This window comes from Onychomys torridus, chromosome 6 (genome assembly GCF_903995425.1).
Source record: "Onychomys torridus chromosome 6, mOncTor1.1, whole genome shotgun sequence".
NCBI classification, from domain to species: domain Eukaryota; kingdom Metazoa; phylum Chordata; class Mammalia; order Rodentia; family Cricetidae; genus Onychomys; species Onychomys torridus.
Genome location: NC_050448.1, coordinates 114413127 through 114440439, shown reverse-complemented (window position 1 = coordinate 114440439; position 27313 = coordinate 114413127). Strand labels below are relative to the sequence as shown.

The 27313-nt window shown below is 36.6% G+C and overlaps 1 protein-coding gene across 1 annotated transcript in view; it reads right to left on the bottom strand.

The window, feature by feature from the left end:
- Nucleotides 1-27313, bottom strand: part of Stpg2 (sperm tail PG-rich repeat containing 2) — a 433963-nt gene that overhangs the window by 369167 nt on the left and 37483 nt on the right. The window contains exon 6 of the mRNA XM_036189290.1: nucleotides 27165-27276. Coding sequence (XP_036045183.1) covers nucleotides 27165-27276 — 112 coding nt within the window. The remainder of the gene's footprint in view (nucleotides 1-27164; nucleotides 27277-27313) is intronic.

Sequence of the window (27313 nt, the reverse complement as noted above, 5' to 3'; positions counted from 1 at the left end):
TAAGGTGATTCTTTGTTCAAAAATTATTAAGAATTTCAAGGAAACATCCCAAACACATTAAATCAATATGTATGGAGTATGTGGCTGTGTTCAACCCATACTGTTGTATACTAGTGAACTTTGCCTTGATCATAAAAATGGGACACAGAGAAGGCCAAGAGTTAAAATACCAAGGTAATGCTTACATCAAAAGTTAAGATGGGCATGTTAGGGATATCCTACACAGGTAAAAAGACAGGAAAACTTAATCATTGAGCCATATCTCCAACTCAGGCATATTTTTATAACTACAACACCCTGCACTGTGAGTAAATTTGATGATACATACATCCATACCTCAATCTGAATATGTGCAGTAAAGTAAGACATTGTGTTTCAATTGTGGCACACATTCACACAAATGGACAAACATGCACATAAATAAAAGTAATTATTTTAAAAATAATAACCTATGTCTTCCCAAAGAACATAAAATAGAAAAAGATATAAAGGAAAATGTATAATACAAGAAATATATCAACCAATCACAATGTATAGTTCTGATTTTAATTCTGCTTGAAACAAATTTTGTGAGCAAATGAATAGAAATAAATGAACCATTAATTTCACTTCTTTTTTTCTACTAGATTATGTTGTGACTTGTAATAATAATCTGATGCCTAAGAGTCTTTGTCTTTTCAGAAGTAATATGAATTTCAACATATTTATCAACATTGAGAGAAGTTTGGTTCATAAATCACTATACTACTTCTAATATGATTAAATACAGACTCTACCCTAAATTGGTAGAAAGTTTTTAACCCAATCATACTCTCAGTAGGAATTCTAGTATGAATTAATGCAGAAGTTATTTGTCAAAATCTAAAGAGACATGCTTTAATATTTATTCCATTTGGAAAAGAGCTTGTGTCACATTCCATTATCCATATCTAACAAGAAAAAATATGTCTTCATCTGTGGGCACATGGACAAAAGCCAGCAGAAATGGCCTTTCTACTAGAATAACTATTAATGCTACTATTCATGAATCAAGAAGATGCAATATCCATAAATCACTCTCACTATTAGGAGTATTGCATGTACTCAAATTGCCTAATTTATTCTCTTCACCTGCAGGTGTACAAGTGACCCACTTTATTTATTCACAACTTTATTATTTCTGACAATCAATATCAGTTACAGTTCTTTTTATTAACCATATAATATGTATTCAGAAACATGAAGAAATCCAATTCCCTTTTTAAGAGGTTAGTATTTATGGATGTCAGAAGACGCTGCATTCAAACATGCCCTCATCAATCCTAAGAGCACACTGAGGAAATGTTTTCTTCTCACCTTTTTCTGTAGGAATCTAAGCAATCCATCTAGTTTGCCAAGAGTCAATCACTCCCAGATGAAAGCAATTATGTAATGGAAGACTGAGACTGTGCGTTTGATTATTAGGAAGACAGAAGTGGGTATTTTGCAGAAAGCAATTCTGGATCTGAATTTTAAATGAATTCTTGGTCAAAGTCCAAAACCCCATAATAAAAGCTAAAGAAAATAGTTGAGCCTGACACCAACACTGTAGAACTGTACTACAGGTGCCATAACTCAATTTTAAAGACAACTTTAATTCAATGAGCCAATAAGAGTTATTTAGCAATTTAAATAGTAAGTATAGGAGTTAATTTCTCTAATACCATTCTTCATTACTGCATACCTGGAAGCCAGAAAGTATGTTCTGGACATTATAATAAATATGTATGCTCTTTTATCTTTGGCACAGTAGCTGCATCTTAATCTACTGCTATTTTGGCCAGTTAATGCCACTCAGCAGTTACTGGCCTGTTTCTCTAGCAGTGTCAGGCAACAGCCTGGTGAGAATTCTGTTCCTGCAGGCACCTGCCCTGTTGCTGCTGCTAAAGGTAACTTTAACTAAATTTCTATTGCTCTATTTACAAATAAGACTCAAGATTCAAAGGCTGGAGTGAAAACCTGTAAGCTCAGAGAGGCTGGGTTGCAATTAGCTAAACTTCCCTCTTTGCTGGCATCCCCTAAAAACCCATGCTTCCACTTTTCCAAACCAGAAAAGGCTGCACCACTCCAAAACTCCACACGACCTTCTTCCTGTGTCTATCTCTCTGGGATGCCCTCTGATGCTCTATGATTACTTTCTGTCAATTAGTTGTTAATACAGCCTCCTGATCCAAGATTAATTTTATTTAATTAACACAAATGTAAACTTGGGGTTCACAGTATGATCAAATATCCCAACACACACACACACACACACACACACACACACACACACACTTTATATTTATATATATATATATTTATTTATTTATTTATTTATTTATTTATTTATTTTTATTTATATATAATACATTTAATAGTATTGTATTCAACAATATCATAAAGATTAAATTGCCTCAGCTAAGTTTTTGGAACAAAAAAGGAAAGAAGTATCAAAATGTAAAATATGTGTATTGTATAGAAGCCACACTCAGGTTATTCTATTGACGATATTAAAGTATTAAACATAAAGTGAAAAGGGACAAGTGTCAGAATACAGTAAAAACAATGATGCATGGTGAACAATGCTTTTGGGAACTGTGAGAAGGGTCCATATAAAAGGCAGAAGACTCAATGTAATGTACCAGGCTTTGTTGATACCCCATAGGAGGCCTTACCCTTTTGGAGGAATGGATGGGGGGCTTGAGGGGGAGGTGGGAGTGACAGGATGGGGAGGCGGGGTGGGAGGGAGAACTGTGGTCGGTATGTAAAATGAATAAAAAAGAAAAAAGATAAAAGGCAGAGGGCCTTTTACCTCAGGTGCATTTTGTTCCCTGGACTGTTCTTGGACAAGATTTTGTGCCTCCTGCAACAAACATTTACATTCAATTTATATGATATGTTTATTCTTCTTGGATGTCAGAACACAGCTATAGAACCCCATCTGGTCAGTGGACCCTGAATCTGGATATGGCCTTCTGCCTTGCTTTCAAGTTTTCCTAGATATAATCTATAGTAAGTGCCAGGCAACTGTGTTTAAAATGGTCTGTCCTAAGAAGTTCTGGGAAAGGGCTGCCCTATCAATATTTAGTATGTGCTTACTGACATTTATTTGCATGTTTTTCTGAATTCAAACAGCTTGTCTTGAATCACTGGGTTGTTTTTTTTTTTTTTTTTTTGGTTTTTTTGTTGTTGTTGTTGTTTTTAGTTACATCGTGTATAAAAAGTACACTGAAACTGAATTAAGGTTGTCTACAACCTAAGACTGTAGTCTGCCCCATTCTTTCAGGTCCTCAGACCCCAGTCTCTCAAACACAGATCTGCATAAGTCAACAAAGTCAACAAAGAAGAGAGCTGAGATGTTTTCAGCAATAAGCAAGGTGTTAGAGTCTTGCTAATATTATGTTTCACTTGTCATAAACACAAGACTTTTTGGTTTTAAATTCATGGAGTTTTATATCATCATCCAGAATTCCATCAATCATTTATCATTGAATTATAAATACAAAGCAGCTTTCTGTTTTCATTTCTTTCATAAAGTTATGCCATCTGAGGAGGTAATGCTCCCCAAGCCACAGACTAGCTAAGGAAAACTCCAATTACAAGTGTTAAAAGCTGTCAAGGAAGAAAGGCAATCAACAGTTTTACCCAGCTATGATGCCCATGAATGACAATAATACCACCATTGAAAAAATATTCCTAAACGTGCAATAGTGGCACTTCTATCTTGGAACTAACCAACAGCTGTCTAATTGGACTTAAGGCCCACTCAGGCCTGGTACTATATACACCGAGCTAATTAGCCATGACTGGTGAGGTCATATGTTAGAACAGAACTTACTACTGCCACTTTCCTAAACCACAATGATTTCTAACTGATTCTAAATATTTACCCTTACACCCACACATAGCTTTCATCCCTCATCAAAGAAGCTTCTCTCTGCATCAGAGACCATTACAAAACATCACAATGGTCAAAAGGTAGAGAACAACTGATCTTGGAGTACCCAAACCAACTAATACATCTATCTCAACACAACTCCTACACCTTAGGAAACAGTGGAGAGCATCACAGAGGAGGGAGAAGAAAAATTGCAAGAGCCAGAGGACTAAGAGAAGTCTCCTTTGAGATTGTGACAGGAAAGCTGCACCCATGAAATCTCAGGAATATGGCTGCATACACGAGACTTGAACAGTGACTACACAAACAGCCACGCTAACATGGAAGGAGGAAATCTCATGGGGCCCTATCCCTAGATGAAGAGCTACAGGCAATTCATATCTACTCAGAAAAGAAGAATAAGTCTTCCCCAGAGATGACCCTGGTAATTCTTTATCCAGTACCAAGTATTCATCCCTAAAAATAAACACTAATAATCAGCAAGTTATACATATATATAATGTGTGTGTGTGTGTGTGTGTGTGTGTGTGTGTGTATGTTTATAAGGGTAGGATGTATGTGTGTGTGTGTGTGTGTGTGTGTGTGTGTGTGTGTGTGTGTGTATAAGGGTAGGATGTGTGTGTGTGAATGTGTGTGTGTGTGTGTGTGTGTGTGTAACAATAACATTTGTAAAAAGAGGCCATGAATTTGAGAGGGAATAAGGGGGTACATGGGAGGAGCTGGAAGGTAGAGAAGGGAGAATATAAAAAATATAAACCTAACCAAATTTATATATTTGTTGTTGTTTGGTTTGGTTTTTTGTTTTTTTGTTTTTTTGTTTTTATGGTTTTTTTTTTTTTTTTTGAGACAGAGTTTCCTAGTGTAGCCTTGGCTGTCCTGGAACTCACTATGTAGACCAGGCTGGCCTCAAACTTAAGAGATCTGACTGCCTCTGCCTCTAGAATGCTGTGGTTAAAGGCATGCAACACCATGCCAAGCTTTATATTTTAATTTTTAAATTGCAAATAAAAATTTTAGTAATGTGATGATATGGAATTAGGGGCTGGGGCAATTACCAGCTTAATTGGTAACTGCTGCCATGCAAGCAAGAGGATCTGAGTTTGATCCCCAGAAGTCACATAAAAAGCCAGTATTGTCTGGGCTACTCCTAATCCCAGCACCATGTAGGTAGAGTCAGGCAGATTAAGCTTAAGCTTAAGCTTGCTAGCCAGTTAGCTTGGTCAAATCAGTGATATCCAGTTCCACTGAAACATCCTATCTCATACTAGTGCAATAATGGCACAAAACTTGTGGGAGTAACCAACCAATGTTTGATTGGATTTAAAGCCCACTCCATGAGATAGAACCCATCTCTGATGCTGCTCACATAGCTAAGAACCTAAGACTAAGTAAGTATGATGGTTTGAAAGAAAATGGCCCCCAAAGGAAGTGGCACTATTGGGAGGTGTGGCTTTGTTGGAGTAGGTATGGCCTTGTTGGACTGAACCTCTGAACTATAAGCAAGCCACCACAATTAAATGTTTTCCTTTATAAGAATTGCCATGGTCATAATGTCCTTTCACAGCATAGAAACTCTAACTAGAGTAAGCTATGAACCTATGGGAAAACCAAGTACTACTGTTCTGCTAAATGAACATAGCAATAAAATGACTCCTAACAACATTTTGTTATACTCACAGATGAGTGTCTTGCTCAGCCATTATGAGAGAAGCTTCCTCCTGCAGTAGATGGAACAAATAACAGAGACCTGCAGCTGGACAATGTGTAGAGAATAAAAGACCTTGGAACACTCCATTCTAAATGGGATGTCTCCATAAAACCCCTTCCCTCAGGTGCTGTGGATATCACTCTGTATAAATAAAATGCTGATTGACCAGTAGCCAGGCAGGAAGTATAGGCAGGACAAGCAGAGAAGAGAATTCTAAGAACAGGAAGAATGAGTCAGAGAGACACTGCCAGCCACTGTGATGAGAAGCAATATATTAAGATACTGGTAAGCCACAAGCTACATGGCAACTTATAGATTAATAGAAATGGGTTAATTTAAGATATAAGAACAGTTGGCAAAAAGCCTGCCATGGCCATACAGTTTATAAGTAATATAAGTCTCTGTGTGTTTACTTGGGTCTGAGTGGCTGTGGGACTGGCGAGTGAGAGAGATGACCGTGGGCCAGGCAGGACCAGGAAAATTCTAACTACACTCAGGGCTCAGGGAACCCTGCAGAAGAGGAAGTGGAAAGGAGAGGAATGGTGGAGAACACCAAGACAATATCAACACAGCAGGACCAATGCACATACAAACTCTTAGAGAAGACTGTGGCAGCATACACAGGTCCTACACAGGTCTGTGTCATATGGGGTCCCAGCACTGAGATGGGAAGTGGACACAACCTCCTAAGGCCCCTATCCCTAACACAGAAGCTGTCTCCAATTGATAACCACCTGCAAGGAAGACTTAGTTTTCTCCAGTGAAATCTGATAGGGTGTAGAAAGCAAACTTAAAGGCAGGTCTCACACCCAGCTGGAGATGGCCAGAAGAAAATGAACTCAGTGATAACTTTAGAGGGGTTGTTGTTGTTGTTGTTTGTCTTATACTGCTTTATCAGGGTTTGGGTTTGGCTTGATTTGGTTCTGCCTTACAAGTCTTTTGCTTATATATTATGGTTTCTGCTTTTGTGTTTTTATGGGATTTGTGTGTGTGTGAATGGTGTGTCTCTGGGTCTGTTTCTATTTCTTGTGCTTTTTGTTTGGCACTTTTTTTTCTGTTTATTTTGTCCTATTCTGATTTGTTTGTTTTTATTTCTTTAGATTACCCTTTGTTTTCTAATTCGATAAAGAAATAAAGAGTGTTAGTTTGGGGATGTGTGGAGGGTCTGTCAGGATTTGGGTAAAGGAAAACTATAATAAGAATATATTGTATGAAAAAGTCTATTTTCAATTTAAAGTAATTAAAATAAATAAATAAAAACCCTATTTCAATACAAACAAAGTGGGTAATCCTGAGGAAACACAGCCAAGGCTGACCTCTAGCATCCACATGCACCCACAGACATTCATGAGCTCACACACATATACACTCACCTTCACAAATACACAAAAATGTTTTATTTTTTTAAGACTTATTTATTTATTATGCATACAGTATTCTGCCAGCATGTGCCCCTGCAGGCCAGAAGAGGGCACCAGATCTCATTACAGATGGTTGTGAGCCACCATGTGGTTGCTGGGAATTGAACTCAGGACCTCTGGACCTCTGGAACAGCAGTTGGTGCTCTTAACCACTGAGCCATCTCTCCAGCCCCACAAAAAATGTTTTAATTTAGCATAAAAAACTGCATAGAGCAAAGGGAAGGGAACCGAAACACGGAAACAAATTTGCAAAAAACTTTTTTTTTTTTTTTTTTTAGAATTTTGTTTCTATAGTATTACTAGCATTATATTTGGGTACTTTTCTTCTTTGATAATTTCAGACAATGTATTTAAAGTATATCCACTCCCTCCTTCCTCCCCCAACTCCTCCCAGACTCCCTCCATCAATATCCTTGCAACTTCATGCCCTCTTCTTTTGTTTTCTTAACCTACTAAAGCTAATTATTATTAGTGCTGTTTATATGTGCATGGGTGTAGGAATATCCACTGGACCATGAGAAACCTGACATGGGTCACACTGATGAAGGAAACTGACTCTTCCTCCCTTAGAAGCCATCACCTTCCAAAACCTCCTCAACTCTGGGTGGGTCCACATGAGCCCCTTCCTGATCCATGCTGGAGTGACCAACTGGTTTTTCACAAAAGCAGCATAATCAGGAAAGCCTCTTCAATAAGTTACATTGGGGAAACTGGATATTCACTTGCAAAAAATAAAAATAGGACCTTATCTCACACTGTACATAAACTCAAAATGGTTTAAAGACTATAACATAAGACTCAAACATTAAAATACTAAAGGAAGTCTCTGGAAAATACTTTGTGACACTGGGGTTTTGAACAATTCAACAGCTAAGAAACAAACAATCCAATTTCAAAATGGGCAAAAAAACCAAAAACCTAAACAGACATTACTCAAATGAAAGTATACAAAGAGCCAACAAAAATTTGTGAAAATTCTCACCATCTCTAAGTATTAGACTAATGCAAATCAAAGCACTATGAAATATCACCTCATCCATGTTAGAACACCTAGTCTCAAAAATACAAAGGTGACAGGTATTTGTGAGAATGCAGAAAAACGAGACCCTTGCATACTGGGTAGGAATGTAAATTACTATAGCTGGTCCAGAAAAAAGAATAGATGTATTTAACTACCGTATGACCCAACAATCACACAGCCAGTATCAACAGATATTAAGTTAGCACATTGCAGAAGTATCTGTGCTCCCATGTTCATTGGAGTAGTATTCACAGAGCTTATGTATGGAATCAACCTATCAACAAATGATTGGATAATAAAAATATATGCATTGCAATATCACCTAGCCACAAAAAATGAAATCCTGTCATTTTCAATACTCTATATGAACCAGAGAATTATGTTAAGTGAAACAACAAGCAGAAAAACAAACACTGCATGACCTCAGTCAGCTGTAAAATACAGGAAGTTGATATAAGAAGATGGTGGTTACAAGAGGTGCCTGAGGAGTCAGGGTCAAGGGAACAGGTCCAGTTTATATGAGGGCTATGTGCAAGAACTCTGGCAAAGCAGAGCGTGGGCAGTACATGATGACATGCTGCATTCCTGAAGACTGCTAAGAGTAGCCAGACAGTGCTCTTACCACTATAATGGAACTATAAAGTATTACATTTGTTAATTAGCCAGAGTCACCAGTTCTGTAGCATAGTTATACTTTAAAAACATGATTTTAGGTGACAGCTTACAGTCTGCTTAAATAGATAGATAGATAGATAGATAGATAGATAGATAGATAGATAGATAATAAACTAAGGGAAAAGAAGAGGCTGTATAAACTAAAAATACTGAGATTTTCTAGAGATGTTAAATGTTGAAACTGGCCATTTGTGATTTTTGACATTAAAAGCAGTTATGGGTATTTCAAAGTTTATGTCTTTCCTACAACTACCATTTCAAACTATCCCATCCTATGTTCCCTGCTGACAGTATAGTATTAGAAAGCATGTTATACAGGACTTGCAAATGCCAGCAACATCTGTAAAGGTCACTGTACTTCTAAAACGTACAGTGAGAAGACCTATGCTCATTCTGTTAGAACTTCACTGTGTGTTTAACTTCTAAACTAAAACATACTTCCACTAAATGCTGGATATACATCAAACACACAGCTTTGTAACATAATGGGCCATGCTACTAAGCTTTAGCCACTGTGTATGGAGTGGGCTATGGTCCTGGCATTTAATCAGCAATTGCAATGATACTTTCTCACTTCACAACCCATAACAGCTGTTATCCATGTTTGTTTCAGTGACCCCTGGGAGTCCCTGATATTCTCTCACAGAACCTTTAAGAACAAAATTAGTTTCATAGTAATATTAAATTGTTGTTTACCTATTTACTCATCCTCTTATGTACACTTAGCTATTTTAGATTATTATCACTTTTCAGTTTCAACTTATAATACAATCTGTATCAATATATAAAAATTAACTCAAGTTATTTGGAGTCATCAATAGTATTAAGAGTTTCTAAAAGCCATAAGCCCACCCAGTACCAATTGGGAACAAGTAAGGCCCTAATTCTGGACTGGGCAAACCAGGTCTCTAGCCCCTATGCCCCAGGAGCACATTCCATGCACCTCCTCCCAGCCATTGGAGCCCCAGGGACCAGGCAGCTGCCTCTTCTCCCTACACTTCGCTAAGCCAACCATCCCCTGTGGCACCAGTAACCACTGGAGCCATAAGCCCACTCTTCACCGATTGGGAATACCTGCTCTCTGAGACAGAGCCCACCAGCACCAATTGGACTAAAAGCTGCTCCCTGAGACACAGAGTCCATCAGCACCAACTGGACCAAGAGCTCCCACAGGACCAAGAGAGGCTCCCTCAAGCACAGACACCACTTGCACCTAGTTGAGGAAGAGATGGGTAGATGCCAATGCAAAAAGAGAGTCAACAACATAACACCAATATGGCACCACCAGAACTTAGTGTTTCTACATCAGCGAGACCTGAACATCCCAATGCAGAAGACACACACACAAAAAAAATCAACCTTAAAAATGATTTAAGAAGATTTAAGATGATAGAAGCCCTTGAAGTGGGAATGAAAAATTTCCTTAAAGAAATGGAGGAAAATACAAACAAAAAATTGGAAGAAATCAATAAATCCCTTAAAGAAAACCAAGAAAAAGCAATCAAACAGGTGAAGGAAACAGTTAAAGACTTGAAAACTGAAATAGAGGCAATAAAGAAGACACAAACTGAGGGAATGCTGGAAATGGAATATCTGAGTAAATGAACAGGAACTACAGATGCAAGCATAACCAAGAGAATGAAAGAGAAAGAAGAGAAAAATCTCTGGCACTGAAGATATGATAGAGAAAATAGATTCATCAGTCAAAGAAAACACTAAAGCCAAAAAAGTCATAACACAAAATGTCCAGGAAATTTGGGACACCATAAAAAGATGAAACCTACAAATAAATAGGAATAGAAGAAGGACAAGAATATCAACTCAAAGGCACAGAAAATACATTCAACAAAATCATAGAAGAAAACTTTCCCAACCAAAAGAAGGAAATGCCTATGAAAATAAAAGAGGCTTACAGAACACCAAATAGACTGGATCCAAAGAAAAAGTCCCCTTGCCACATAATAGTTAAACCACTAAACATACAGAATAAAGAAAAAATATTAAGAGCTGCCAAATAACAATATTAAAAAGGCCAAATAACATATAAAGGCAGACCCATAAGAATAACACCTGACTTCTCAATGGTGACTCTGAAAGCCAGAAGGTCCTGGAGAGATGTTATGCAGACACTAAGAGACCATGGATGCCAGCTCAGACTATTATACCCAGCAAAATTTTCAATCACCATAGACGGAGTAAACAAAATATTCCATGATAAAACCAGATTTAAACAATACCTATCCATAAATCCAGCCCTATAGAAAGTACTAGAAGGAAAAATCCAACTTACAAAAGTTAGATACACCCATGAAAACACAGGCAATAGATAATTCACACCAACAGATACCAAAGAAGGGAAACACACAACACTACCACCAAAAAAATAACAGGAATCATTGGTCATTAATATCCATTAATATCAGTGGTCTCAATTCACCTATAAAAAGACACAGGCTAACAGAATGGATACAAAAACAGAATCCATCCTTCTGCTGCATACAAGAAACACACCTCAACTTCAAAGACAGACACCACCTCAGAGTAAAAGGCTGGGAAGAGACTTTCAAATGAAATGGACTTAAGAAGCAAGCTGGTGTAGCTATCCTAATATCTAATAAAATAGACTTCAAACTAAAATCAATCAAAAAAGATCAGGATGGACATTACATATTTATCACAGGGAAAATGCAACAAGATGAAGTCTCAATTCTGAACATTTATGCCACAAATACAAGAACACCCACATTTGTAAAAGAAACATTACTAAAGCTTAAATCACACATCAGACTCCAAACACTAGTAGTGGGAGACTTCAACACCCATTCTCATCAATGGACAGATCTGCCAGACAGAACCTTAACAGAGAAATAAGGGAACTAACAGACATTATGACTCAAATGGACTTAAGAGATATCTATAGAACGTTCCATCCTAACACAAAAGAATATATCTTCTTTTCAGCACCCCATGGAATCTTCTCTAAAATTGACCACATGCTCATTCACAAAGCAAATCTCAACAAATACAAAAAAAAAAAAAAAATGGAATAACCTCCTGTATTTTGTTGATCCATGACTTAAAGTTAGATTTCAACAACAACAAAAATTACAGAAAGCCTACAATCTCATGGAAACTGAATAATGCCCAACTGAATCACCAATGGGTCAAGGAAGAAATAAAGAAAGGAATTACAGATTTCCTAGAATTCAATGAAAATGAAAGTACAACATACCCAAACTTATGGGACACCATGAAAGCAGTGCTAAGAAGAAAATTCATAGCTCTAAATGCCCACATAAAGAAGTTGGAGACATCTCACAGTAGTGACTTAACAGCACACCTAAAAGCTCTAGAACAAAAAGAAGAAAACTCACCCAGGGGGAATAGATGTCAGGATATAATCAAATCGAGGGCTGAAATCAATAAAATAGAAACAAAGAGAGCAATACAAAGAACCAATGAAACAAAGAGTTGGTTCTTTGAGAAAATCAACAATTATCCAAATTAATCTCATCCAAATTAACCAAAAGGCAGAGAGAGAGAGAGAGAGAGAGAGAGAGAGAGAGAGAGAGAAAACATCCAAACTAACAAAATCAGAAATGAAAAGGGGGACATAACAACAGACAACAAGGAAATCCAGAGAATCATCAGGTCATACTTCAAAAACTTGTACTCCACAAAATTGGAAAATCTGAAAGAAATGGACAAGTTTCTGGATAGATACTACATACCAAAGTTAAATCAAGACAAGATAAACTATTTAAACAGACCAATAACCCCTCAGGAAATAGAAACAGTCATTAAAAGTCTCCCAACCAAAAAAGCCTAGGACCAGATGGTTTCAGCACAGAATTCTACCAGATTTTCAAAGAAGAGCTAATTCCAATCCTCTTCAAATTATTCCACACAATAGAAAAAGAATGAATATTACCAAACTCTTTTTATGAGGCTACAGTTACCCTGATACTCAAACCACACAAAGATGCAACAAAGGAAGAGAATTACAGACCAATCCCCCTCATGAACATTGATGCAAAAATACTCAATAAAATATTGGCAAACCAAATCCAAGAACACATCAAAAAAATTATCCACCATGACCAAGTAGGCTTCAACCCAGGAATGCAAGGATGGTTCAACATACAAAAATCTGTGAATGTAATATACCATATAAACAAATTGAAAGAAAAAAAAAACACATGATCATCTCATTAGATGCTGAAAAAGCCTTTGACAAAAATCCAACACCCCTTCATGATAAAGGTCCTAAAGAGATCAGGAACACAAGGAACATACCTAAACATAATAAAGGCAATTTACAGCAAACCAACAGCCAACATCAAATTAAATGGTGAGAAACTCAAAGTGATTCCACTAAAATCAGGAACAAGACAAGGCTGTCTACTCTCCCCATATTTATTCAATATAGTAATTGAAGTTTTAGCTAGTGCAATAAGACAACAAAAGGAGATCAAAGGGATAGAAATTGGAAAGGAAGAAATCAAACATTCACTATTTGCAGACGATATGATAGTATACATAAGTGACCCACAGCTGATAAACTCCTTCAGTAATGTGACAGGATACAAGATTACCTCAAAAAAATCAGTAGCCCTCCTATACACAAATGATAAATGGGCAGAGAAAGAAATCAGAGAAACACCACCCTTTATAATACCCACAAATAATATAAAATACCTTGGGGTAACTCTAAATAAGCAAGTGAAGGACCTATATGATAATAACTTAAAGTCTCTGAAGAAAGAAATTGAAGAAGTATCAGAAAATGCTCATGGATAAGTAGGATTAACATAGTAAAAATGGCTGTCTTACCAAAAGCTACCTACAGACTCAGTCCAGTCCCCATCAAAATCACAACACAATTCTTCACAGACCAGGAAAGAACAATACTCAACTTCATATGGAAAAAATAAAACAAAAAAGGATTACTAAAAGAATCCTGTACAATAAAGCAACCTCTGGGGGCATCATGATCCCTGACCTCAAGCTCTACTATAGAGTTATAGTAATAAAAACAGCTTGGTATTGGCATAAAAACTGACATCTAGACCAATGAAATTGAATAGAAGACCCTGACATTGATCCACACAGCTATGAACACCTGATTTTGGACAAAGAAGCCAAAACCGTACCATGGAAAATAGAAAGCATCTTCAACAAATGGTGCTGGCATAAGTGAATGTCATCATGTAACATGTAGAAGACTGCAAATAGATTCATATCTATCACCATGCACAAAACTCAATTCCAAGTGGATCAAAGACCTCAACATAAATCCAGTTACTTGATAGAAGAGAAAGTAGGAAGTAGTCTTGAATGCACTGGCACAGGAGATCACTTCCTAAATATAACACCAGTAGCACAGACACCGAGAGCGACAATTAATAAATGGGACCTCCTGAAACTGAGAAGCTTTTATAGGGCAAATGACAGTCAATAAGACAAAATGACAGCCTACAAAATGGGAAAAGATCTTCATCAACCCCACATCTGACAAAGAGCTGATCTCTAAAATATATAAGGAATTCAAGAAACTAGACATCAAAATACTGAACAATCCAATTAAAAATGAGCTATAGAGCCAGAGAATTCTCAACAGAAGAATCTCAAATGGCCAAAACACATTAAGGAATTGCTCAACATCCTTAGTCATTAGCAAAGTGCAAATCAAAATGACTCTGAGATATCCTCTTATACCTGTCAGAATGGCTATGATCAAAAACACTGATGACAGCTTATGTTGGAGAGGATGTGGAGCAAGGAAAACACTCCTCCACTTTGGAGGGAGTGTGAACTTGTACAGCCACTTTGGAAATCAGTAAAGTGGTTTCTCAGAAAATTGGGAATCAATCTCCCTCAAGACCCAGCTATACCATTCTTGGGCATATATATACCCACGGAATGCCCAATCTTACCACAAGGACACATGCTCAACTTTGTTCATAGCAGCATTATTTGTAATAGCCAGAACCTGGAAACAACCTACATGCCCCTCAACCAAAGAACGGATCACGAAAATGTGGCACATATACACACACAATGGAGTACTATTCAGCAGTAAAAAACAATGACTTCATGAAATTTGCAGGCAAATGGACGGAATTAGAAAATACCATCCTGAGTGAGGTAACCCAGACTCAGAAGGAAAAACATGGTATGTACTCACTCATAAGTGGATACTAGATGTAAAGCAAAGGATAATCAGACTATGACCCACAGCTCCAGGGAAGCTAGCTAACAAGGAGGACCCTAAGAAGGACAAATAGATTGCCCAGTGAAGGAGAAATAGATGAGATCTACATGAGTAAACTGGAGAGCCTTCATCCAGTAACTGATGAAAGCAGATGCAGAGAGATCCACGGCCAGCCAAGCTCCAGGAGTCCAATCAATGAGAGATAGGATAGATTCTATGAGCAGGGTACATCAAGATCATCATGGACAAACATACAAAGACAGCCAGCCAAACTAGCAGAAATGCATGAACTGTGGACCAATAGCTATGGAGGCCCCATGGGACTGGACTAGGCCCTCTGGATAGGCAAGACAGTTGTTTAGCTTGAACTGTTTCAGGGGCCCCAGGCAGCGAGATCAGGATCCCTACTTGGTGCACGAGCCAGCTTTTTGGAGTACAGTGCCTATGGTGGGACACCTTGTGCAGCCTTGGTGCAGGGAGGAGGGGCTTAGACCTGCCCCAACTGAATGTACCATGATCTGCTGACTCCCCATAGGAGATCTTGCCTTGGAGGAAGTGGGAATATGGGGTGGATTGGGGAGGAAGGCTGGGGAGCAGGAGGAGGGAGTAGAGAGGGATCTGTGCTTGATATGTAAAATGAATAGAAAATTTCTTAATAATAGAAAATAAACAAAAGAGCTTCTAAAACAAAGAGTTTGAGAATTGGTGCCCCATGAGCTAAAAGGCAAATTAACAGAAAAAAATGATAAATGTTACTATGCATAATTAGAAACATTTTTGCAAATACCATGCACATAAAATAATAAACAATCATCATATTTAATTAATAGGCCTTAAGGGACCAATAATACTCATCAGATATAATACAAGTAAAAATATAAAGCCAAATTCACCAACATGAAAATTCCTACTCTCAGGACCAAGGATTCTTATAATATGGATGTGGTCTCTGTCACTTTAAGAATCATATTGGCATAAAAGATATATTGTGCATGTATCCCACAAAAGAGTCCTACTCTTTTACTCTCTTGATCCTTAGACATCTTGAAACTCAGTCCAAGGGCACTTTCCCCAACAGAAAACAAACTCTATCTTAAGACCCAGAACGTGAATGTTTTCTCAAATATGGGCCTTAAAATCTTTCATTTCCAAGTGAGGTAACCCAGATCCAGAAAGACAAACATGGTATGTATCACTCATAAGTGGATATTAGATGTAAAATAAAGAATATCCAGTTACAATCCCCCCAGGGAAGCTAGGTAACAAGGAGGACCCAAAGAGCAAGGCATTAATTTCCCTGGGAATGGGAGATAGATATCCTGGGTAAACTGGGGGCAGGGATATGGTAACAAGAGGGATTGGGTTGGGTAGGCTGGGCACAGGAGATAGGCTGGAGGTGAGACAGAGGGGAGAGTAATGAAAGAGATCTTGGGAGGGAGGGGGTGCATTTGGGAGAAACCTGATGTCAGGGAAACTTCCAGGAATCCACAAGGATGCCCAGCTAATATTCCTAGCAATAGTGGAGAGGGTGCCTGAACTGGCCTTCTCCTGTAATCAGATTGGTGACTACCCTAGTTGTCATCAGAGAATCTTCATCTAGTAACTGATGGAAGCAGATGCAGAGGTCCACGGCCAACCACTGGACTGAGCTCCAGGAGCTGTTGAGGAAAGGAAGGAAGGATTGTATGAGCCATGGGGAGTCAAGGTCATGACAGGGAAACCCACACAGAGAGCTGATCTCAGCGCATGGAAGCTCACATACTCTGGGCCAACAGCTAGGGAGCCTGTGTGGGACCACCATAGGCCCTCTGTATATGTGTCACAGTTGTGTAACTTGTTCTGTTTGTGGGCTCCTAGCAGTGGGACCAGGACCTGTCCCTAGTGCTTGAGCTGGCTTGTAGGAACCTAGTTGCAATGTTGGATTGCCACATCCAGCCTTAATGCAGGGAGAGGAGCTTGGTCCTGCCTCAACTTCATGTGCCATGCTTTGTTGATGCCTATGGGAGGCCTGTCCCTTCTGAATAAATGGATGGGGAGATAGAAGGGAGGTGGGGGGAGGGAATGGGAGGAGAGGAAGGAGCAGAAACTACAGTCAGGATGTAGAACAAATGAAAATAATTTAATTAATAAAAAAAGAAAAAATATTTCACTTCCCTCCCCAACTGTTATGCAAATTGACAATTACAAACAAATAAATTTCTAATTAATAAGAACTCCTAGGTGAAAATACATTTGCCTAATATTATAAAGGAATTATACACTTTTGATGTTGTTAATAATACAACTTGAAAGTCCTTACAGTATGTTTCTTTTGGAAAGTTACATGAAAGAAAATAAATACAAAGCTAGTTTTATTTAAGGGGGAAAAATGGTTCCTAGAATTTACAAGTACTCCAAATTTCCAGAACACTACTCCAAGTTTCAAAACAAATAATGCTAGAGTTGATGTCCTGTTTACAACATGTTGTGAAGAGTAAACATTTAATAAGACATTTTCATGAATGTAGAGCTCTAAGTATATGTGTGCACTGTGGCCCTGGGAAATAAGAGAAGCTTCTCTGCAGAGTCAAAGGAAGCAAGCAAGAACACACCAACCAATGCACAGCATCAGAGTCTGGTTGCTCACACCCCAGGGCTTATGGTGGACATGATGTTCTTACAAAGGGCTCGCTATCACTGACCAAAAGTCTTTTAAAGATAGAATTCATAGCTAGATTTGTATATTTTAACAGTTCAAGCATGATCCTCCATTTCTTTAAATCACATTCTTTGTATACACCGACGCCAGGCTTGCAATATCTTTAAATGTAGAGTCTTAGCACCTTCTTATAAAGCATTATGCTATGCTGAAGTCCCGTAGATTAATGGAGGAAAATGCTGAAATGTATAGTATCTTGAAACAGATGAGCCATCAAATGTAATCATTCTTATTAGATATTAGGCCTCTATTCAATCAATTCCATTAAAATAAGATGTCTGAATAAAAATTTACAACTACCCACACCTAATTTATAATTTAAGTATAATCTAGCCTTTTCAGATAACCACAATAGTCATTTGTTACAAGACATTGAAATAGTTTCCATTCTCTCCAAAATAATATTTTGTACAAATTATTTACAAATGTGAAACTATATAAGAACATCTAGTGAAAATATGTTAGTGTTAATAATTTCTTAAGGTGTTTTTCCCACATTAAAATAGGTAAATGTGGATGTGTGTGAAAGAGAAGACTTTGCATGTCCTCCAGGTCGGCCCAGAGGGCAGCGTTGGCAATAATGGCCCATCTGTTCACTCCTGGCAGCAAGCAAACTTCTAATGAAGACAGATGTGGGTCACCCTGGGCACACAGGCTGCGAGAGTGCTAATGATCCACCTGGCAGTCACTGCCTACCTCTCCAGACTGATGGATCACCTGGAAGGTTCAGTGTGAGGAGCAAAGATGACTCTTGGAGGTAGTCAGTCATCTTTCCAAGACATTGCTCTCATTCTACCATTGTCTATCCAGTCTGAAAAATGCTACCATTGTGTACTATACCCACTCCTCTCCAACAACGTTGATCTCACTTCTGAGAACTTAATTCCTCCTACATTTCTCTACTGACTGACGTGTGAGTTATCAACTCCACATTATGATATAGCACCACAGATGCTTTGTAAAACACAACAGCTAATATTCGTCCATCATAAAACTATTTACAAATAGTTACATATAATTTCATTATCAACATAAATCTTTCTAAATGCTGCTTTTAAAATATTATTAAATATCTCTATCTTCTTTAAAATTATTTCACTCTATCCAAAAACAATGTTAACTTAATGAGAACAACTAATGAGATACACATCAGCATCTATAAAATACAAAGATGACCACTTTACTTGGTTGTAGATGAGAATTCAAGAGTCAGTTGCTTTTAAAATAAAGTATCACATTATAACAAAGTTCCATTGAAATGGTTCTTGAAAAAAATGACAACCTAAAAGACTTCAATATATAATCTGAAGTTAAAACATATAACTGTTTTTAATGCACATTCCACGTATAAATAAACTAGAAATAGCATTCAATGAGTAAAAACTTTAATCAAGTTTGAAGGCATTACGATGGTTTATAAGCTAAGTTTTTACAAACTTTACTTGCTATCCCGACTTTTAAGATTACTGCTGTTGCTTCAGTCACTAGGGTAATTTATTCTTAAACTGACTTAGTAGAATAAGCAACCATGCCTGAACTTCACTGGCAACCCCATGACAATCACAATTCATGCGAACACAGACTATATATATATATATATATATATATATATATATATATATATATATATATATATATATATATATATATATAAAATCAATGTATAGATTTTAGTATTCATTTTTATGAGTGTTTTGCCTGCATATGTTTATATTCACTGCATGCATGACTAGTGCCCACAGAGGCCAGAAGAGGCCATCACACTGCCTAGAAATGGAGATACAGACAGTTGTGACCTCCACATAGGGATGCCAGGTACCAAACCTAGGTCTTCTGCAGCAGCAGCAAATGATCTAGCCCCATCCCTTAATCGCTTTAATACCTTGCATTAATAAATCTACCTTACCCAAAAAAAACCCAGATGTGAATCTTTAAAGGAAAATAGGACTATATCAAACTCAAAATATATTTCTAGCAGTAGCATCAAAAAATATGAAGAGAATGGTTTTATTTATATAAAGGATATATGGCAGTTTCAGACACACAAATAATATTAGGGCATTACCAAAAGAAAAGCAGGCAAGTATTTTTTTCAAATAGCAATAATTAATATTCCTGTAGTATCTTTATTTTGATTTTTTGAGAATTTCATACATAAATAAATATACTGTTCTTATATCATTTCTACCCATCCCTATCCACTTTCTATCTCCACCACCACCTCTTCTCCAACATTACTTCTACTATAATTATTGGTTACATATTTATATAAATATATATACACACATACAAAATTGACTGAGTCCCAACAGTATTGCCCAAAGGTACATGTGTTTATGGCTGACCACTTATAATTGGGAAACCTATCAGAAGACTTGTCCCTAGATAAAATTGATTCTCCATTCCTCAACAGCAAGTGACCACCTGTAGCTCTTCATCTCAGGGTGGGACCTTGTGAAATTTTCCATCCACACTGTTATGTCAGCTGATGTGGTTATCATGCAGGTCTCGGGTGGGAAACCATCCTGTTCATATTTCATGAGGGTCTAAAACACACTATCTCACAGCAGGCATCTCATTCCTCTGGACTTGGCAGTCTTTCCATGCCCACTTTCTGTAGTATGCCTTTAGGTATATGGGTGCATTTGTAGATGAACCTCCTGGGACTGTGGACAATATGGTCACTTATTCTCTACTTTTGACCAGCTGTGGTCTCTGTATTAGCCTCTGTATGCTACAAAAAGAAACTACTTAGGTGAGGGGTAAGAGCGTCATTTATCTATGGGTATAAGGTGAGTATTTATAATAGAAACTATATTGATTTAAGAAAACAATATTGTAGGTTCTCCTCTAAATCTATAACTTTTCTACCTACAGATTCTTTGTTAGGTTTACAGTATCAGACATAAGTTCTCTCCTTGGGTCATCCTTGCCTATGTAGAAAGCTTGAGGCCATTTTGGGCTATATGAGAACTTATCTCAAAAAAAAAAAATACATAGTAATGACAATAATAATAATAATAACAATGAGTAATCTACCAATAAGAGAAGCTGAAAGGATATCACAATAGGCTATAAACTTTTTCTACCTTTTATATCCTTATAACTAAGCTTTTCTTAAGCATACTTTTAGTCATTTCAAACTGCAACTACCAACTTAAGAACTTCTTACTATTAATAAATTATGTTAGACAACACTATACTAAAATTACATAAAATATCCAACTTTATAAACATCTTAAAATGTAACTTTAAGTGCTTTAAAAATGTGTTTAATTTATATAGATAAGTGAGTAGAAATAAGGATTGTAACTGTAATTTAAAGGAAACTACAAAATAAAAGCTGCAAGATCTTTTTGCTGGGCCAAATTTATAAAAGAACTAAAATTAGCAACTAGTATTTGCTCAGGTGAATACATGACAAATTGTCACAACTTCCCAAGTAATTTTTAAACATTTATTTTAATGAAAATTAGAAATGAATTTTATGCCAGTAAAGAGCCAAAGTTTTGGCACCACCTAGTGAAATTTTACTCAGATTTTTAAAAATATTTTTCATTTATTGAGAATTTCATATGTGTACTGTACTGTTTGACATTAATCCCTCTCCTTCTCTTCCCTCCAACTCCTCTAGTGTTCCCCCACTCTTTCTCATTCATGGCCTCTTAGTCTTTATTTTTGTTACATATATACATACAGACAGACACCTATATAAATACATATATAAAAATATAAATACACATATAAATATGTAAATAATATAAATACAACCTGTTGAGTTCATTTAGTGTTGCTAATACACTAAATGTATTAGCTTGGATGACTAATGATGACTGCTTGGGACAGATCACCTATCAACAGGCTATTCCTGGAACAAACTGATTCTCTCTTTCTCTGTAGTCATTCATAGCCTGTAACTCTTCATATAGGGGCTTTCTGATATTTCCCCTATCTACACTGACATGTCAATTGGTGGTATCATTTCTCAGGTCTTGATTAGGCAGGCATATTGTTGAGATTTCACGAGTATAGCTTCCCTATCACATATAGAAGATACAGTCATTCAGAAGATGCCCTAGTCCTCTGGTTCTTACACTATTTCTGCACTTCTCCCCTCCTTAGATGTAGAGGTTATGTTGTAAATGGATCGATCAAGTGGTGTTGAGAACCCCATTGCTGTCTGTTGGAATACAAGGCTGATTTGATGAAGGATGAGAGCTACACTTACCTATGAGTATAAAGCTAAGTATTAAGAACACAGTTAAAAATCACACTAGTGTAGGACAGTAGAAGTTGGAGGTACTCCAATAGGTCATTGGTCTCACCAGCCATGGGTACTGGGTTATGCTTCCATGTCAGACATAAATTTCTTCCTATTAGGTGGGCCTGAGGTCCAATTAGATGGCTGTTGGTTACCCTCAGTATATTTAAGAGCCACTACTGTATCTTCCAGGATATACTTTCTTCTCAGTAGCCCATGTAACTTTCTCCAAAATTGACCACACAAAGTCAGTCTCAATATATTACAAAAATCTGAAATAACACCCTGCATCTTATCTAATCACCATGGATTAAAGTTGGATATCAACAACACTGGGAATGGCATGAAGCTTACAAACTTGTGGAAGCTAAACAACTCACTACTGAATGAAAATTGGGTCAAGACAGAAAAAAAACAAAAAGAAGAATCCCAATGCTGCATGCATTAAGACCAACAATAAGTGATTGGGACCCCACAAAACTAAGAAGTTTCTGTACGTAAAGGATATTATTACTCAAATGAAGAGACAGTCTATAGAACAGGAAAAATCATTACCAGCTATACATTTGACAGAGTTAGAATGTAGAATATACAAAGAACTAAAAAAAATCATAAAAACAAACAACCCAATTAAAAACTGTCATAGAATTAAACAGAAAGCTCTCAAAAGAATGTTCAATATCCTTAACCATCATGAAAATACAAATGAAGCTGCTTTGAGGTTTCATCTTACCCCAGTCAGAACGGCTATGATGTAAAAACAAATGACACCAAAAGCTGGCATGAATATGGAGAAAAGGAACACACTTATTCACTAGTAGTGGGGGTTCAAACTTATGCAGGCACTATGAATATCAAGTTCTTCAAAAATCTAGAAATCAATACACCACATGATCCAGCTATACCACTCTTGGGCATATAGCCTACTAAAGAGATACTGACCATCCATATTCATTGCTACTTTATTTATAATAGCCAGGAAATGGCAACAACCTAAATGTCTATCTACAGATGAATGGGTAATAAAATGTGGCACATTTACACAATGAAATATTATTATTATATTAATCAACTGTTAAGAAAGATGAAATTATGATATTTCCAGGTAAATGGACAGATCAGGAAATCATCTTTCTAAGTGAGATAACCCAGACACAGAAGAACAAATGTCAAATGTTTTCTTTCGTTTGTGGATGTTAGCTTTAAATATTTAGATATCTGTGTTTCATTTACAATTTCCACAGAGGTCAGTAAACTAGTAACCCCTGTGGAGGGGCACAATAAATGGAGGAAAAATAGAGCATGGTGGTATAAAGGACTAAAGGAAAATAATGGAATAGGAAGGGTTAAATGAGGTGGGAGGTAGAGGTTAGGGGTAAATGAGGAAATATGAGTAGTGATAACTAACACTAAAAACATGGAAAAGTTATATGAAAAACTGCTACTGTAGATGCTTCCTAAAATAAAAACACATACAAATAATTTAAAAATTAAATGGAATTACCTATAACAGATCAGCTAGACACTCCCAATTGACAAAAAAAAAAAAAAAAAAAAAAAAAAAAAAAAAAAAAGCCTAATGTCAGGAATGGGTTACTTCTCTTGGAGCTGTGCCAGTAAGTGGCCATAGACTCCAAATATTACAGGTTACTGATATTTCTTCTGGTTATCCTCCAGACCTTGACAGTAATACCTATTGATGAAAATACCTTGCATTATAAAACATGGCAAATCATACAGATATTGACCTAGAAGCTTCATCTCTACTGGCTACCTTTCCTGGTGATGGAAGGTATTATGCATGCTCCTGGAGGATAAAAGTGACGATGAGCCTTACCCATCTGTGAACACTGCAAGCTACAGTAATGCCCTGCCTAGCAAGATATGCTCATTGGTGCAAGAGTGGCACAAATATCTTGGGTATCTCTAAACATTTTTGTTTGGATTTAAGGCCCTCTTGACAAGATGAAACCCATACTTGGTATAGTTATTGGGGCTAAGAACTAAATATGTTAAAGGCCCTGAAAGATAATCTACTATGATTACTCTGTTAAATAGACATTTTATAAAACTGACTCATAATGACCTTTTGTTATACCCATCAACAAATCAAATGTACTGTATTAAATAACATTATTACATGCTGAATATATACCTCCTTACTTATAACCATAGAGTTGCGTAGTTGTGATAGATAATATATCCAAACTAAGTATTCTTTGGGATTTTACTTAAAAAGTTTGTGACCTTTAATTATTCAACCATTTTTCTTTTTCATATATAAGGAACTATTTCTTCTTTTTCTTCTTTTCATATGTATGTGTGTAATGTACATACATGTGTATATGAATACTCACATATGTGCGGTCACATGTGTGTGTATATACAGGTACACATGAATATGGAGGCCCAAGGTGATACCAGGAATCCTCTTCAATTGTTTTTTTACCTTATTCTTTGAGGCAAGGTATCTCAAACCATGCCCACCCAACATTCACATAGTTTCTGGAGATAAGAACTCTGGGGCTCTTGCTTGTGTAGCAAGCACTTTAATCAATGAGCCATCTCTCCAGATCTCCTTGGCTCTTTAGAATGCCCATGTGCTGTGAGATGTCATTCTGTATACTGTAAATATGTATTGCTCTGATTGGTTGATAAATAAAACACTGACTGGCCAGTAGCCAGGCAGGAAGTATAGGTGGGACAAACAGATGTGGAGAATTCTGGAAAGAGGAAAGCTGAGTCAAGAGTCACCAGCCAGACAAAGAGGAAGTAAGATGACAAGGCAGAATTGAGAAAAGGTACCAAGCCACGTGTTCAAACATAAATAAGAATTATGGGTTAAATTAAGTGTGAAGAGCTAGTCAGTAATAAGCATGAGGTAATGGCCACACAGTTCTGAATTAATATAAGCCTCTGTGTGTTTATTTGGGTCTGAGCGGCTGCAGGGCCGGGCGGGACTGAAGAAAACTTACAACTACACCCATGTCTACAGAAGATGGAGTGGAAAGATTACAGAGCCAAAGGCTGGAAAGGATCAGGGCTAAACAGTGTCCTCAAGACATGACAGCACAGCCATGAACTCACAGCAACTATGGTTGCCTGCATTAGACATGTGCAGGATCAAGTTAGTCAATGGTCTAAAATGGAGGGAAGAAGGGCTTACAAGCTCCTAGCCTGACTGAGAGCTATTAGTAATGGATGGTTTCCTAGGGAAGAAGAGCCACTTTTCTTTAAGGGTGAACCCCTGGTAGGTTAACTACACTCCAGTGAATGACTAACTTCACAAAGGTGAGTATAGGGGCAACATAAATCAGACTCGGCGCTTTGATGTTTTTAGAGAAAGAGAGAACACAAAGTTAGGAAGGACTGGAGCTGAGGTGGTGGGAAACAGTCTAGGAGGAGTTAGAAGAGGTGGGTGCAAATGTGATCAAAATGCACTGTAAGAAATTCTCAACAAATTAATAAAAACAATATATTAAAATAGAATATCCAAATCTTCTTCCAACCACTCCCTTGACACAATGAAATTCTAGTATTACCATTGATTATGTTCCAGAGTTTTCTGTGGGCAGTATGTATAAAATAGGACATTTATGAGATACTATTTTGTCATTATAGTGTAATTATTATAAATGAAAAAGAATGTTTAAGAAGAAATCAAATATGTAGATAAGAAAGAACTGTTAAATTAAAACACTGTCTTCCTAAATGTAAACTAAAAAGTTAAGACATGAAAATATTTACACAAAATACTATTTTATTAAAAATACATGCTCCCAACAAATATAAAATGACATTAAAATATGAGGAAATCATGCTTTTATAATGTAATTATCACTCAAGTCCTTACCATGTTCTAGGCAGTATGGTAAGTACTAAGAGTATAATGTTGAACAATGCATGGTCCCAAACTCAGGAAATATGATCAAGAGAAAAAACAAACGTTAGTATTCAAAATCCATTCCATTGCTATTAGTTACAATTCCTCATGCTGTTACTTTACCTGTTTCACAATTTGTTTTAAATCACTTTAGGCCAGAGTGGTTTCAACAGCATAGTAAGCAATGTAATAATACAGACAATCTTATTTTAACTTGAAAATCATCTAATATAAAATGTTCTCATTTAAGGAGATGTAGTATTATGGCAGAAGTTGTTTTTAATGTAATAGCATTTTTTCTAAAAACCTTGAGGACTGAGGTTGAGATGAAATGGGAGAGTATTGGCTTACCGTGACAAGGCCTTGCACTCCGCCTTCAATACACTCAGCAAATGCAAAATGAAATAATTGTCTGACGTAATTTATATTTTAGTAAATAATTTTCTGATCTTAATATGTATTTAGCAAATAATTTTCTGATGTTAATATATATTTTGATGATAAAGGATTATGTATATGTATAAGGAAGTTCCACTGATAAATAAAATATTAACAGACGCCAAAAGCTTTTTTCAACCTTTTTTGAGTAAACTATATTGTTATGGTGTTATATTGTTAAACTATATTATAAAACTACTTGATATATCCATTAGATCCTACTAAGCAAAGTTAATACTTCTATCGATTTTTAAAATTATAATTGTTATTTTATTAAAACAAATGCATTATTATTATGATTATATATTTTTCTAATATTATATCTTATTTTAGGTAAATGTTTCATTGTTAGTTTATGTCTAAGCAAATAACAAAATCTTGAGGGAAAAAAAAATCTTACAGAAGGGGCTGGAGAGATGGCTCAGTGGATAAGAGCACTGGCTGCTCTTCCAAAGAACCCATGTTCAATTCCCAGTACACACATGGCAACTCACAACTGTCTGTAACTCCAAGATCTGACACCTTCACACAGATATACATGCAGGTGAAACACCAATGCACATGCAATAAATAATAAATAATTCTTACAGAAATAGTTACTGATGTTTTTCCAATGGAGGAACACACATCCTTCCTTTAAATGCACTGCTTTTTAAATTTTCATATTACAGTCTTTACCTCTTAAATTAAAACATACTATACAGGACAAATAAGAATTTTACTTGCCTATAATTTTCAAATAAAAAACTTAAATATACATCTAAAAACATAATATACATCTAAATGAGTTTTATGTGCATATATGCACAATTCAAAACAAAAAGGAAGAGAATCTCAGGGAGTGACATGTGTCAAGTACTGTAAACTTGAAAGAACTTCAATCTGATAACAATGACTCAGTGATATTAGAAATATGGAAAACAGATGAAATGTTCCTTTCAACTTACCTTTTTTTCCTCCTGCAATACTATTTCTTCATAAAGTCGTGGGACAAATATACAATAATTTTGCTGTTGATCTTTCTTGATGTTAACATTTTCACAAGGTAATGTCCTTTTCCTTGGGAAAATTCAGATAGAATTTAAGAGTTTTCCAT